Here is a 14,629-nt window from a genome sequence, read left to right on the forward strand (position 1 = left end):
GCCATCTCTGCTCTTTCTCTGTCCCTTCGTACCCGTTCTTCCCCTCTAGCCCTGTCTGGGTCATATACCGACACTATAGGACCTATGGTAACAGGTACCTGTAGTGCATCAGGTAATGCGTAGGATGTGGCACACGCCGTTTCTGGCGCTCTTTGCACCACAAACCTCCCGACCACCTGTTGCACTTGGCTAGGCTGGGACAGTTCTTTCTTTGCAGCGGGATCCCAATCGGAACTGGGAAGCGGCCCATGCTCTCCTGCATTGCCCCCCCCTTTCTTGCCGTTCTCGGCATCTCCCCCTGCTCTGTTATACGGAGGTGGCCTGTCTGTCAATAATCTGTTTATCAGGCTGTCCTCTGTCTCGCTCTCGTCATCCTCTTCTAGGGGGCTTTTGTTCCCGGGCATCTCTAACACTGGATACAATTTATTTACTTCCATGTTATGCACCCTCCATCTTTTAGCATCCTCATCCCACTTGGCATCCTGTACTGCCCTTACCGAACGTTTCACTCTTTCTTGCCGTCTGTTCATGTTCTTTTCATGCGCTGCCCTAATCCATGCATTAAGGGCTTCAAACTGAGTTGGTCTAGGCAAGGGTCTAGTTGCGGTCATAATTGCTTTTAATCTGTGCAACACCTCTAATCTGAACGTCCCGTATTTCGGGAACGTAAGTTCCTCATTTCCATCTGTCATCTTACTCCACTCTGAGATCCACAGAATCGTGTGCAGCCCAACATTTATCCCCATGAAATGCGCTGGCGTACCCTCCGGCGGGGCTTCTTCCCCTTCATACGATCCCCTGCGCTTTCTTTTAAACAGCGCTCTTAACCATTTAAAACACTTCATAATTATGCGCAAAATTTCCAGCTTGAATACTTTGTTTACTTCCTGATGACAATCCACCAATCCTAGCGCGGCTTTGCTAGCTGGCCTATCGCAGCGCGGTCTTTCACCGGCCGGCCAATCCCAGCGCGGCGCTTCCTGACGTCACTAGTCTCCGCTTCGCAGCAGCACCCCTCCTTTCTCAGCTCTCCTCGCGGTCATGCATGCGTCCCATTCATACACCGAAAAATGACTACTTCCGACCAAGCGGTCACTTCCCTCGACTGTACGTCCACAGTCTATCTGTAATTGTCAACTTAACTGACGAGATGTCTATCGTCTCTCTGATAGGTTCTTTTCACACTCAGTAACTTCCGACCAGCGTCCGTTACTCACGCACTCACTCTTACGTTCCCCCTATCTGGTCCTTCGGGTGATCACTGGTACCTCATGACCCCCTTCACACTAGTTAACAATTACTCTGAGTGTCCGATACACCCGAACCACTTAAGCTCTCCTTGAGCTTAAGATTTCCACCGGTTGCGCGCGCTCACAACCTGTTCCACAGTCTCTCTACAGTCATTCAACTCCGCCAGACATTACAACATAGATACAATACAAAACACCGCAATCTTAACACGCATGACCCTTTATACTCACTCTCGACCGATACTGCTGCTTTTCTGTCTCACGTCATCCGGTCCTTCTTCCGCGGGCGGTTCTTCCGATCATCGATCTCTAGGGGCCTGGGGGTAATCTTACCTGGCCTAGATCACCTTCCTCAAGAAGGCAACCATCCTCTATAGCTACCAACTGGAAGGGTGAGATTTTGATCAATACCTTATCACTATCGATCTAAAACCCCGGTCTGGTCGACTGAACCTTTATTGCCTGTCTTTGAGGAAAGAAAGTGCATCTCTTACCAAGTTAGTTCTCCCAATAAAGGACTCTGCTCAAAGGATCACAAACAACTTCTAGCTTTCAAAGGTTTATTATAAAGTCAAGATAAGTTGTAGATACAAGCATCTCAAAATGAGATTAACCAGATACACAGGCCCAACTACGTACATGTGTTCTCTGAAAGCCCTCAGACGAACAACGGAAATTACCAATACCAGTTCTAAGAACAATAGTGCTATCAGCATAGACACATATTGAAATCTGTCGGTCATTACAGGCGGAGGGAAAATACAGGTTAGGCTTTCCCTACCCTGATCTAGATGGTATCCCTACTTAACCAGGTCCCAACCTATCAAAAGGTGTCAGCAGTGAATGACCCCCTAAGGAAGTCACCCACTCTCAGTCTCTTGGTGAAAACCTAAAGTCCTCCAATCATGGCCCCTCTCTGCCTACCCATCCGCTCTCTAGAGGGTCCTCAGGCTTCTGCTCTACCTCCACCCAGGGGTGCTGTCCCTAATACAAAATCACAACAACATTTAGGACGCCCCTCGCGAGACGCCCCTCACGTGGTGTAGCTTCTGGCTTTTTCCATGATGAGGCCTTGTGGTTAGAGTCGACCTTGCTTCTCAGACGCTTCTCCGGCCCGCTGATACCCCTTAAACATTCCGGAACCCTCCTCCATGTCTGGTCCATTTCAAGAACAGGCTTCTATTCATATTTAATAATTGAATACCCCCTTTTCTCTTCCAGACAGACATTTGGAGCCAAATCCCAAATCTCATGGTTTTCCAACTGCGTTGCAACATTCCCCGGCCCAGACTAATATGTGTAAATCAACGTTTAAGGCTTTCCAGCTCTACAACAGTTTTATAATATTCAACTTCTTCTTTAATTGTTAGCATGTTAATACTCTTATTCTACTGATTAAGTAAACACATCTATAAATCAAACCCTACTCATTATTACTAAACATTAGTGCAATCCACATTGTATAATTTATTCTCCTTTCCCCTCCCTCCTAGCTCTGGCCCTGAGGCCTACCACGTTCAACGTTTCCGTATGCCATCTTACATTTTAGCAGCTACACAACATGGATTCAGGAATAATCACGTTTAATAAGCCTTGTTACTTCATACATTTCTGTATTAGTTCCACTTCTATTTAAACTTCTATATTAACTACACATCAGAATATAACTGTGGCTTCTATCAGCACTCATGGCATTTCTCTTCATGATTTGTGCTTGCTACGTGTAAGTGTGATGCCTTTCTACATTTTGGTCAGTTTGCGCTCTCTCAATTTGGACCAAGGGTTTCAACAATACAAATGCGTCAAAAAAACTATTCAATTTGGCACTCAGATCCTTAATTGAATGTGAGTTAGCAGTGTCTGTGTTGTGACTGTTTGGACATAGATTATTGTATACGTTATCCAGTTGCAGTATTATAATGAGATGCACGCTTTACTTGAGGAGTTCAAACATCTGCCACTTACTGAAAGATTCAGGTTCATTTTCCACCAATGCAATGTTCCTGAAAAGTATTAATTCATCTTTTTAAAATGAATCACAATCAAGGTTGCACAAACAAGGGTGCAAACTGCGGATCTACAGATCTAGTCAGCATGCACATTGGAACCCCACTCCTCAAGCGAAAACTGCGGATGTAGCAAATGTGTGGTCTACTCACTTGTTAGGCTCTGCACTGTGTACCTCATGGCCTCAGTGCATTCACTTCAGCCAAATCTACAGAGCGTTTACTGAGATGGTAGGTCTCCAGTAGTTCTCTTCCTGAAAACCTCAAGATGCCACTGGATATCCATCAATGCCCATTGTGGTTGCAGAAGATACTAAAGTGGTACAGGCGAGGGCCACTATTAGACCTGTGCCTGATGGCTGATGACATAACCTGGGACTTTGTCTGGGAGATGGGAAGAAGTGGTAGGTGCAGTGAATTTTGGAAAGAAGCATCCACAATGTGCTCTTTGGTTCTGAGTACCCTTGCAAGCACCTATGCACCTGTGCACATACCTCCTAAAACACCTCTGCCAGCTCCAGTAGTCCAAATTGAACTGTTGTTTCTTCTGCAATCCTAGAGGTGGTTTCAATTGGAAGAAATCATCTAAGGTTACGAAGGGTCCTTGATCGAAGGACACAGCCATTGAAGTTGGAACAAACAAGTACCCAAAATCCGAAAGAGACTTTTGTAATGTAACCCAAAGGTAACCTTAATATATGTATGGAATCCTTCCCCCAGGATTCAAACCCATTCCTCAGAGACATTATAACAATCCCTACAAATAATGAAGGGCCATATTTTCACAAAATACTGGTCTGAATTTATTACCAGTATTTTTGCATCCAGTAAAGAATTTATGAACTGATCTATCTACTAATAGATTGGTTCTTAAAATGCTGAATTGTTGTGGGTCGGAATTTGACCTACCTCAGTTTAAAAATTAGGTAGGTTGCAAATTCTGACACTGCTTTTGAGTACCTACATCTGACATGCCTGGGAAATACACACCTTCTTTGGAATATAAATTTGAGGATTCACAATGAAATATTTGTCGACCATTGACAATCTTGAATCGGACCCCCATTACTCTGTTCTTAGAATATAAATGTGCTCAATCCAATCGTGTTCTCTCTTTAATATCACTCTAAGAAGATTTTTAGGTAAGGTTAAATAGCCTAATCACATTCTAAGACTTTTTTCCACTTGCACAGTGAAGCAATCAAGGAGTTTCCAATGACAGTGATAATGTTGATTTGCTGGAACGTCCTAAGAAACTTGCTTCCAGAATTGATACATCAAGGGTGCCAGCTGTTTGTAGACTTCTGATTGGCCCTTACAAGGTCGAGGTATTTTGTAAAGTATCATATTTCTGATTGCATCACTTAAAAATTTTTCCTTCAAAAACTAGTATTTTAATTGCTTGCTTGTTTTTCATTTTCTTGCCCTTCCAACATAGAGGCAAGCAAATTTACCTGACAAAAGTACAGTTGCATATCTTTATTATTGAAGTTCTCCCTAATGATTTTTTTCTCTGATTATTGTTTCAACATACAAATTTGCTACTGCAAATTCTAGCGGAAAACATGGAATGTTAAACCCTTAGCTTAATTTTCTTTTGCTATCTTTTTCTAGTCGTCTTTCAATTGCCTTCGTCGAACATATCTCTTTTCCAATCCATAATGGTTTTGTATTCCTTCCTGATGTGTTTAAGTTGATTATCACTGACTTCCAGCTTTATTGGCCCGTGTCAATCTTCTTTTTAAATCTTGCATTGTTCTTCAAAGCATTTTATGTGATTTGCATTTATCATGGATTCACACCTGTTTTAATGTATCTATGTAGCCAATAGGGAATACATTAGCTCAATGCAGTGCACCATGAATTCTCCATCTACTTGCACGTGCCTAATTTGAGGGTCTGCATAACTACATATTTAATTCTTTAGACTTAATGTTTCCAATGCCTCTGCTTCTTGAGCCAACAATTAGAGCAACTATAGCAATTTCCTGTTCTGTCTGTCACACGTTTTCCTTTTATCTTCACATTGTAAGAGCATCAGTGTTGCAGACAGATCACTGTTTGTCCATTTTTGATATATTTATAGCACTTGAGATTTATTTAGACTGGACTAGTTTTCTTGCACTGTATGTATTCTTGTCCGTTCCTTTAAAGGCTTAAATGCTCTCTGTTAAGCCCAGGCATTCTTTTGAGAGCCCTTGCACATCAGCTTGCACTTGCAATGTATTTTAGGAACCTACAAAATAGAAGGGGAAGGAATCAGAGGCTCTCTAAAGGGTTTGACACTGGCCTCAAAAGGATTTACAGGACAAAACCCTCCTGTTGTGTATGCAATATAGATAAACACTGACTCAATAATTAGATAATAATAAGATGTAAACCATATTCATTAAATCAAGAGATATTTTTCCTAGACTTTTGATCCACTGTAAATGTATTCAGTATTCCTAAATCAAGAAAAAAAATTCTTAGGCCAACACATGTTTTGTGAAAACAAGTCGCTTCATCAGGCCCATAAGGTACATAGTACAAATGCTGTTGATGGTACACAGCAAAAAAAGGTGAAGATAATTTACATCATAGTGGCAATGATAATGATCATAAGAAGGAAATTTGACAGAAAAAGAAACAGCAGAAATAGCATGTGTACAATGTATACCTTATGGTACGGATGAAGCGACACATTAAGAGAAAGGAATTTTTGCTAATCAATCCCCCTCTTTCCTGTGTCCTAAGTGTACTCAATGACAGTGTCACATTTATGCAGATTGTGGCCATGTGTCAATAGTGTATTGATACAGCATATCTTTCTGTGTCTGCAGGTTCTGGTAAAATCATCTTAAAGATTGCACCACTGGTTGTCTGGAACTCCTATAGTGGGCTGAAAGAGTAAAAAATGAGCTATCATCAGCCCCAAAATTCAATTCCAGTGAAACTAATTTGGCTGCACAAAAACGACAGAGAATAGTATACATACCTTGAAGGTTTATTTGCAATATTGGTCAAAGTTACAAATTAATCAAGTCAGTAAAGAAATGACGGAGAATAGTGTCCAGACCTTGAAGATTTATTTGCAATATTGGTCAGAGTTACAAATTCATCAAGTCAGTAAATTAATGTATCAAATAAGGATATATATATATATATATATATATATATATATATATATATATATATATATATATATATATATTTCTCCAGTCCTGACCAAAACAATAGCAATCAGGCGCTGACTCCGTGGGGTCATGTTCAGAAACAAGTATTTTATTTTCTTAGTGCATTAGGATTGACGCGTTTCGACGGTCAAAGCCGCCTTGCTCACAACACAGAGCAAACAATGAGTCATTGCTTTTAAACATGTCAACATTTGATTGGACATCAGAGTGGTTTCCCCGTAGTCATGGTTACCAGTTGCAAACTCACTGGAAAACTACAGCGTTTTATGTAGTGTAACTGCTCTTACCTATTAACAGCAGCTTAAAGGTTAAACCACATATAATTCATGCTATTTGAATAATGGACAATTTATATCATTGCCGATTGTGAATTTTTAGCCAAAAAACATTACATCCTTCGCAATTATCAAGAGAATGCATGTAAACTATATATCACAGTGTGTTTAAACCAAATAAACCAGTTCAATCTGCCGTGTAAGTACAAAAACCCTGGTTGTACTTAATTTTACAAAATACTGGGTCTAGTGCCCGTTTTATAAACACGAACCTTGAAATTCACGGGGTTCATTGTGTGTGTTTAACACACATAATTGTTTTTTAGAACAATTTTAAAACAATTTTAAAACAATTTTAGAATTGAGCCAAAGTGGGCAATGGCAACACATTGTATGATCAGTAATACATAAACATTACATTGAGCTAATTGTTAATTGCACAAACTAGCAATGTTAAAACAGTGAGAAATTAATAGATATCGAGGACAACCAAAAATAAATTCTGTGGGCATATACGAATACATTACAATTCAGATAGGTGACATGTAAGATATATATATATATAATTACATTCTAATCTCTGTTACCGGAGGAATGGTTTGGGAGCTTACTGGATCAAATTCTGTTTTACATTATTAAGGGAATCATAAATGTACACTAAGTGCTTCATCTGCATTAAGGCCATGCGGCGTCTTACTGTCTAGGAGAATGATGTATCGTGATTCCAATCTCCTAAGGGCTAATTGTCTGTTTCCCCCTCTGGCGCTTTTTCTCACATGGTCTATTACAAAATATATTATGTTGTCTGCATTGCCTCCGTGTGTCATGTTAATATGCCTCGCCACTGGATACGTAGGGTCGTTGTTTTTTATGGCCCTAAGGTGTTGGAGCACTCTTACGTGGACCGGGTGTATTGTACTACCCACGTATTGTTTATTACAGCTGCACTGCAATACATAGACTGCGAAGTCTGTTTTACATGAGTAATTTGCTCGTATCTCTAGTGGGGTTTTTCTGTATGGCACATTTACCTGGGTAACATTGGTGCCATACTGACACGCTTTGCACTTAGTGCACTTAAAGAAACCATTTTTAGTTTTTAGCTATGGCAGTTCTTTCTTTTTCAACACTGGGGCATTGTCAACTAGCTCTTCCCTCATACTTTTCGCTTTCCTAAAAGTGAGTTGTGGATTCTTGGTACAGCATTTGCCTATTATCGGATCATTCCGAACTATAGGCCAATGTCTGTAAATTATGTTTCTCACTTGTTTATGGTAAGCATTATATCCTGTAATGAGACGTGGGATTCCTGTGTTGGACTCAGATTTAGGTTTTGCAGTTTTGACTTTGAACAGTAGTTCTTTTCTGTCTTTTGGGTCACATTTTTGTTCTGCCTTTTCTAGTATTTGTTCTGAATATCCCCTTAGTTTTAATCTGTTAAACAGTGCAGTTTTAGAGTGTTTATAAGAGGTGGCTGTACTGCAGTTTCTTTTCATGCGGAGACACTCTGCATATGGTATGCTGTCAATTAGGTTTGGAGGGTGAAAACTGGAAGCATGCAGGATGGTGTTACCTGCAGTCGGTTTGCGATAGGTGTTGGTTTCGATTTCATTGTGTACGGCTAACAATTCCAGATCTAAAAAATGTATCCTATTAGTACTTGTGTCACAAGTAAATTTTAGGTTTAGACTGTTTTCATTGAGCCTTTCAGCAAACTCTTGGGCACTGGATTCACTGCCTTTCCAAATTAGGAAGATGTCGTCTATATACCGACAGTAAAATATTACATTTTCTGTCATTTCCTCCATATGTTTCACCCTGAGTACTTGCTCCTCCCACCAGCCCATATGCAAATTAGCATAGCTGGGGGCAAAGCAAGTACCCATGGCCGTCCCCTGTATCTGTTTGTACAGTAATTTATCAAAACTGAATGTGTTGTTTTCCAAACACCACTCAACCATTTGGAGTAACATTTGTGTATGTTTATACAAATCTAGGCTGCGGCCTCCCAAAAAGTGTCTTATAGCATTCAGTCCATCTCGGTGTCTTATGCTTGTGTATAGACTTTGAACATCAAGTGTGACAAAAACATAATCCGAGTCCCATTTGATATCATAGATTTTTTTCAAAAAATCACCACTGTCTCTCGTGTATGAGGGTAGGTCCTTTACAAAGGGTTGTAGGAAGGAGTCCACAAATCTACTTGTGTTTTCGAAAAGACCTCCAATGGCGGAGATTATTGGTCTTCCCGGTGGGCAAGTCGAGTTCTTATGCACTTTCGGGATTAGGTACAGGTTCGGCGTAATGGGGTAATTGTTCAGTAGGAACTCAAATTCATTCTTCGAAATTATCCCCGCTGCTTTCCAGTCATACAGACTTCTGTGATATCTTTATTTTATGTTGATGATGTTTATTTCACTAATCCTTTGGTAGCATTCTCTGTCGGACAGTTGTGATAGCGCTTCAGCATTATACATCTCCAGTGGCCAGAGAACTACGTTACCGCCTTTGTCCGACCAGCGCACAACTACATCGCTTCTCTCTCTTATTTTAGTCATGACCTTTTCATAAGCCAGTCTTTCATTTGCATGTGATTTGTTGAAATCATTGCTACTTGACCATGATAGGGTTTTGAGATCATTGGTGACTTTTTCAGAGAAAATGTCTATGCAGTCTTTTGGCATAATTGGACAAAATGTAGATTTTGGCTTAAAATCCGTCTTTGATGAACTCCCAATGCTTACACCTGCATGCTCTGCTGCTTCCTGGGTGTCCATTATTTCACTCGTTTCATCTTTGTCCAGTTCTGCCATTGCCCTGATAAAAGCCATATCGTCGACTTGCCAATTTGTGGTTCCTAGTGAAACTTTCTCCGTATTGTTCATCTCTCTGGTGTTGAAGAAATGTTTTTTTAGTTTCAGTTTTCTTGTAAACTGATGCAGATCTATCCGAGTCTGAGTGTAATTGAAGTTTGTCCGTTTACAATAGGTTAATCCTAATGATAAGGTTTCTTCTTCTTCTTTGGTCAGAGCCATGTTTGTTAGATTAATGACTGTGTTTTTGTCTTGCATGTTTTCCTCAAGTTGTGTTTCCATTATCTTCTGTTGTATCGTCTGTAGTTCTGTTTCTTTGTATTGTCTTTTTGCTGTTTTGCATTTGCTCCATCTCCTGTTTTTTCGTTTCCTGCTTTTCGTGAGGTTGCAGCCTTGTCTTGTGTCGAGTTCCTTCGGCCCCGCAGTGGCCTTAGGGTTCTCAGTCTTTCCTCGCGTAAAAAATTTAACTCGTCTACAGGGGTGGGTATTTCTTCATCTGCCGTCGTCGTTCCCGATGTACCGGGTTCTGATTAGGGGTGGGCGGCCAGCTACGCTCCGTCTGCGGAGTGTGCGTAGTGCCGCCTACTCCGCATTTTGCGGAGCTTGCGGAGCCAGGCGGCACTCCGCAGACGGAGCGTAGCTGGCCGCCACCCGCCTCCCTCCCGCCCTCCCTAAATACTTTAAAATACAATAATCAAATAATTTAAAAAGCACTTACCTTGCCGCCGCTGCCCGCCGCGTCCCCGGGGCTCACTTACTTCCGTCTTCCGTCTTCCGTACTAATGCGCATGCGCGGGCGGCCGCGCATGCGCATTTTCACGAGAAAATGCGCATGCGCGGCCGCCCGCGCATGCGCATTAGTACGGAAGACGGAAGATCGCGAGCCCCGGGGACGCGGCGGCAGGCGGCGGCAAGGTAAGTGCTTTTAAATTATTTGATTATTGTATTTTAAAGTATTTAGGGAGGGCGGGAGGGAGGCGGGTGGCGGGGCTGGCGGCCAGTGGTGTTTGCGGAGTGGGGCTACGCGGAGTGCGGAGGTGGGCGTAGTTTCTCGCCCACTTCGCGTAGCTCCGCGAAGCCCCACTCCGCGAACTCCGCCCAGGGTTAGTTCTGATTCGGCTCCAGAACTTACTTCCGATTCTTCTGGTGTTCTGTAGTCTTCTGTGTTTGAGGTGGTTTGCTTTTTCTTTCTGTAGTTATCATACTTTTTTGCAAACGTGTAGATCCGACCTTTAGTATAATCTGCGCGGTCTCTCTGAAATTTTTCAGCTTTACGGTCTTTTATTGTTTGCTCATATTTGCTCACACGCGTTTTCATGTCAGCCATTTGTTTGGTTATAAAATCTTGGTCTTCTTGTTTATCCAAATCCTGGGCAATGTTGGATAATTGCGCCAAAAGTTTTTCTCTATCTGATGTCGCATATTTTATCAAGATTTCCAACATATTTTTAGATGACTGTGCATTATTATTGGCCCATTCTTCCAACATTTTTGGGTCCGGATTGTCATATGTTGGGGCAAGAAGAATTCTTAGGCCTCTGGGTACCCTGTTAACCTCCAGGTACCTGCGCAAAGAAGTACACTCCCACCACTTAGAGATTTCTTGTTTGCGAAGTCTTTCATATTCTCTAAGTAGTGTTTTCACATCAGATTCTTTTGTTGACGGTTTGTTTTTGTCACTGCTACTTCCCTTTCCAGTGCTGGATTTTTTATCTACATCTTCAAAGATGTCACGCGCTGCCTCCATGCGCTCCCTTTCCCAATCCTCCGCCATCCTGCACTCGTTCTAAGATAATTTATAGTCGTTTCTGACACCCACTGTCCGTTTTGGTCTTACTGACAAGTTCCGCTTCGGACTACCTCTCCCATAAGCCACCTGTACGGATGTTAGCGCGCTCGCTCACAGCACTTGCAGGCTTACCTGGATTCTCCGATGCCCTCCGGCACACAAAGTATCCCGCTCACTCTGTTCGTGCCGATCGCTCACGCAGGCTCTTTCCGATCGTTTGGCTTGGGGGGCGCTTCCCTTTCTTCTCCTCGAAGAAATACCAAATCGTTCTGCCCGTTGAGGAAAAGTGCTCCAAATCGAGGTGGGTCAGCGTGCGGGGCTCAGGCTTCTCCCGTAATACTTTCTCCAGTCCTGACCAAAACAATAGCAATCAGGCGCTGACTCCGTGGGGTCATGTTCAGAAACAAGTATTTTATTTTCTTAGTGCATTAGGATTGACGCGTTTCGACGGTCAAAGCCGCCTTGCTCACAACACAGAGCAAACAATGAGTCATTGCTTTTAAACATGTCAACATTTGATTGGACATCAGAGTGGTTTCCCCGTAGTCATGGTTACCAGTTGCAAACTCACTGGAAAACTACAGCGTTTTATGTAGTGTAACTGCTCTTACCTATTAACAGCAGCCTAAAGGTTAAACCACATATAATTCATGCTATTTGAATAATGGACAATTTATATCATTGCCGATTGTGAATTTATAGCCAAAAAACATTACATCCTTCGCAATTATCAAGAGAATGCATGTAAACTATATATCACAGTGTGTTTAAACCAAATAAACCAGTTCAATCTGCCGTGTAAGTACAAAAACCCTGGTTGTACTTAATTTTACAAAATACTGGGTCTAGTGCCCGTTTTATAAACACGAACCTTGAAATTCACGGGGTTCATTGTGTGTGTTTAACACACATAATTGTTTTTTAGAACAATTTTAAAACAATTTTAAAACAATTTTAGAATTGAGCCCAAGTGGGCAATGGCAACACATTGTATGATCAGTAATACATAAACATTACATTGAGCTAATTGTTAATTGCATTGATACATATATATATTATATATCCTTTCATTATGCAGTCTAAATGTGTGCATTATATAGAAGATGAATGCTAAATATATTAAGATGCAAATTGCAGAACAGAAAATAGACTGGTTTATAAAGGAACTCCCCTAAGCAAAACAAGGTACCAGAAGTGGCATAGTAAACTCTAAGAGAGAGGTGTCAGCAATAGTCAAACCAAATTAATTTTCACGGGGAAGTACATACAAGTGTTTAAGCATGAAGCTTGAAAATCAAGGTTGGAGAAATCAGCTGAATTCCGAAAAGGTCATTACTCAGCGAGGTCAGGACAGGATCTGCTAACATTTTCTCAGAAGCACCAGCTATTAAAGACAGCCTTTAACAAGGGAGCAGGGCTTTAATAGCCGGTATAGCCACGCTACGAAGAGCTATAAGGCTATTAGAACATTCTGCTACTAGAGGGCAGAATGTTCTAACAAATACAACAAAGGCCTCGCTGAGCCCATGGGGGTTAAAATCCCCTTGGGCTCTGAGAGGCCTTTGTGGAAACAACATGGGAATGTTGCTTTGCGGGCTTTTACTGGCCCTTAGAAGCACAGAGCACTCCATTGTCTTCAATCGAGTGCTCCACATTCCAATGCTCTAATATGAAATAGAAGTTTCTGAAAGCTTCTCCCCTCCAACTCTCGCTGGATGGGACAATCAGAATATGCCATCTTATGAGAGCCAGTAGACTCCCCGAACTCCCATTGCAAACAAGGTACCGCACAGCTAGCTGCACAACCTTGAAAAGTTTTGATGGTCCGGTCTGCCTGGCAACAAAGGTTCTCTCCGATTCACTGGCATTTCGTGTCCATGACCAGGCTCCAATTACTGCTCCCTAATCTAACAGTTTCTATTTCAAACAAAAGGCTATTTTGCTTACAAAACATAGATAGGACACTTGCACTTGAAAGGAAAGAATTTGAGAAGAGCATTGCTTTCACAATAAAGGAAAACTAAAAAAGGATTCGGTCAACTTAAGGCCTACTCGCAGTAAGGCCTGTGGTCACAATACAATTGATTACTACGAGTACATCATAAACTAAGAATTAGGCTAAAAATAGGTGAATATGGCCACTCCATACATATATATATTTGGACTCATTGACACTCAGTTTCATATATTAGTATGTCGATTAACATGTAATTTGTAATGTATAGGATCATTGAAATTATGCTGCTCCAGTATCAAGGAAATCATGGGCATTGGTGCAAGCAAGGAAAACTGGCCTTTTTTTCTGATGTTGGGGTAGTAAATACAGAAATCATCAGGATTCAATGGGCTCCTCAGGGCTCTGGGCCGCAGTGCCACTGCAGCTACTGCAATTATGGTAGTTTTTCCCCACCCTATGTCCTCTCCTGTAATCTGGCCTCTGCTGTGATCTACTTCACACATACCGAAAATGAATATGTAGACAATAACATCCCTGTATTTAAGCAGTTTTCTGTTATTCTTCTAGCTCAAATCATTATGATGGTATTGTCGTATTCTGCTTTGACTCATGCTTCACCTACCTACTCCTCAAATAGTGGGTCTGTAGATTGGTTCAATTCTACCCCATTGTTTGCTGAACTATCAATATAGCGGCCCCACATATGGTGTAAAATATAGTAACATTGTCTTCCTTACATTTCTTCCTCTTTAAAGGAAGAGTAATTATGTTGCTGGCATTATCTCTCCACCCTTCCATTATATCACTTTCACATTTTTCTCCACAAGCTTAATGGTTACACTTGCATTTTTCTTCTTTTACTATTGTATATGACAATGATACATGCCACAACTGAAAAATATATAACCATTCATCTAATTTTATTGTTCGCAATTATTGCCAATCAAAGCTATGCCACAAAGGAAAAAAAACTGAAAATGCAGAAATAAATTATCAGGCCTTCGACCATCTTCATGTTTAAAAGTTATGGCACACTGTCTGTATAAAGTCTCAATTGAAAGAATGCATTCTTTAAGGGCCCTAAAGCAACAATGAAATGATAAGATACATGTGGCATTGTCACACATAGAGCCTAAAAATGGAATCTGTGCTAAAACTGCTGATCTTTTTGCTTTTAGGAAGTCCCATTCTCCCGTGTGTGGTGCAGTAACCAGCAGCCCTTGCAGTGTGCCTTCTCCCTAGAGCGCTACACCCCTGCTACTACGCAGTTGTCATGCAAAATCTGCGTCAGGCAGGTGAAAGGTCATGAGCAGATCCTACAAGTCCAGACATCCATTTTGGAGGTAATGTTTCCTGCATTTAT

The 14,629-nt window shown here is 41.4% G+C and overlaps 1 protein-coding gene across 2 annotated transcripts in view; it reads left to right on the top strand.

The window, feature by feature from the left end:
- UNC5D (unc-5 netrin receptor D) overlaps positions 1-14,629 on the top strand; it is a 703,309-nt gene that overhangs the window by 625,633 nt on the left and 63,047 nt on the right. For both annotated transcript variants that reach the window (XM_086943775.1, XM_086943776.1), the window contains one exon: positions 14,445-14,609. In XM_086943775.1, coding sequence (XP_086799901.1) covers positions 14,445-14,609 — 165 coding nt within the window. The remainder of the gene's footprint in view (positions 1-14,444; positions 14,610-14,629) is intronic.

Source organism: Lissotriton vulgaris, chromosome 11 (genome assembly GCF_964263255.1).
Source record: "Lissotriton vulgaris chromosome 11, aLisVul1.2, whole genome shotgun sequence".
Lineage (NCBI taxonomy): Eukaryota > Metazoa > Chordata > Amphibia > Caudata > Salamandridae > Lissotriton > Lissotriton vulgaris.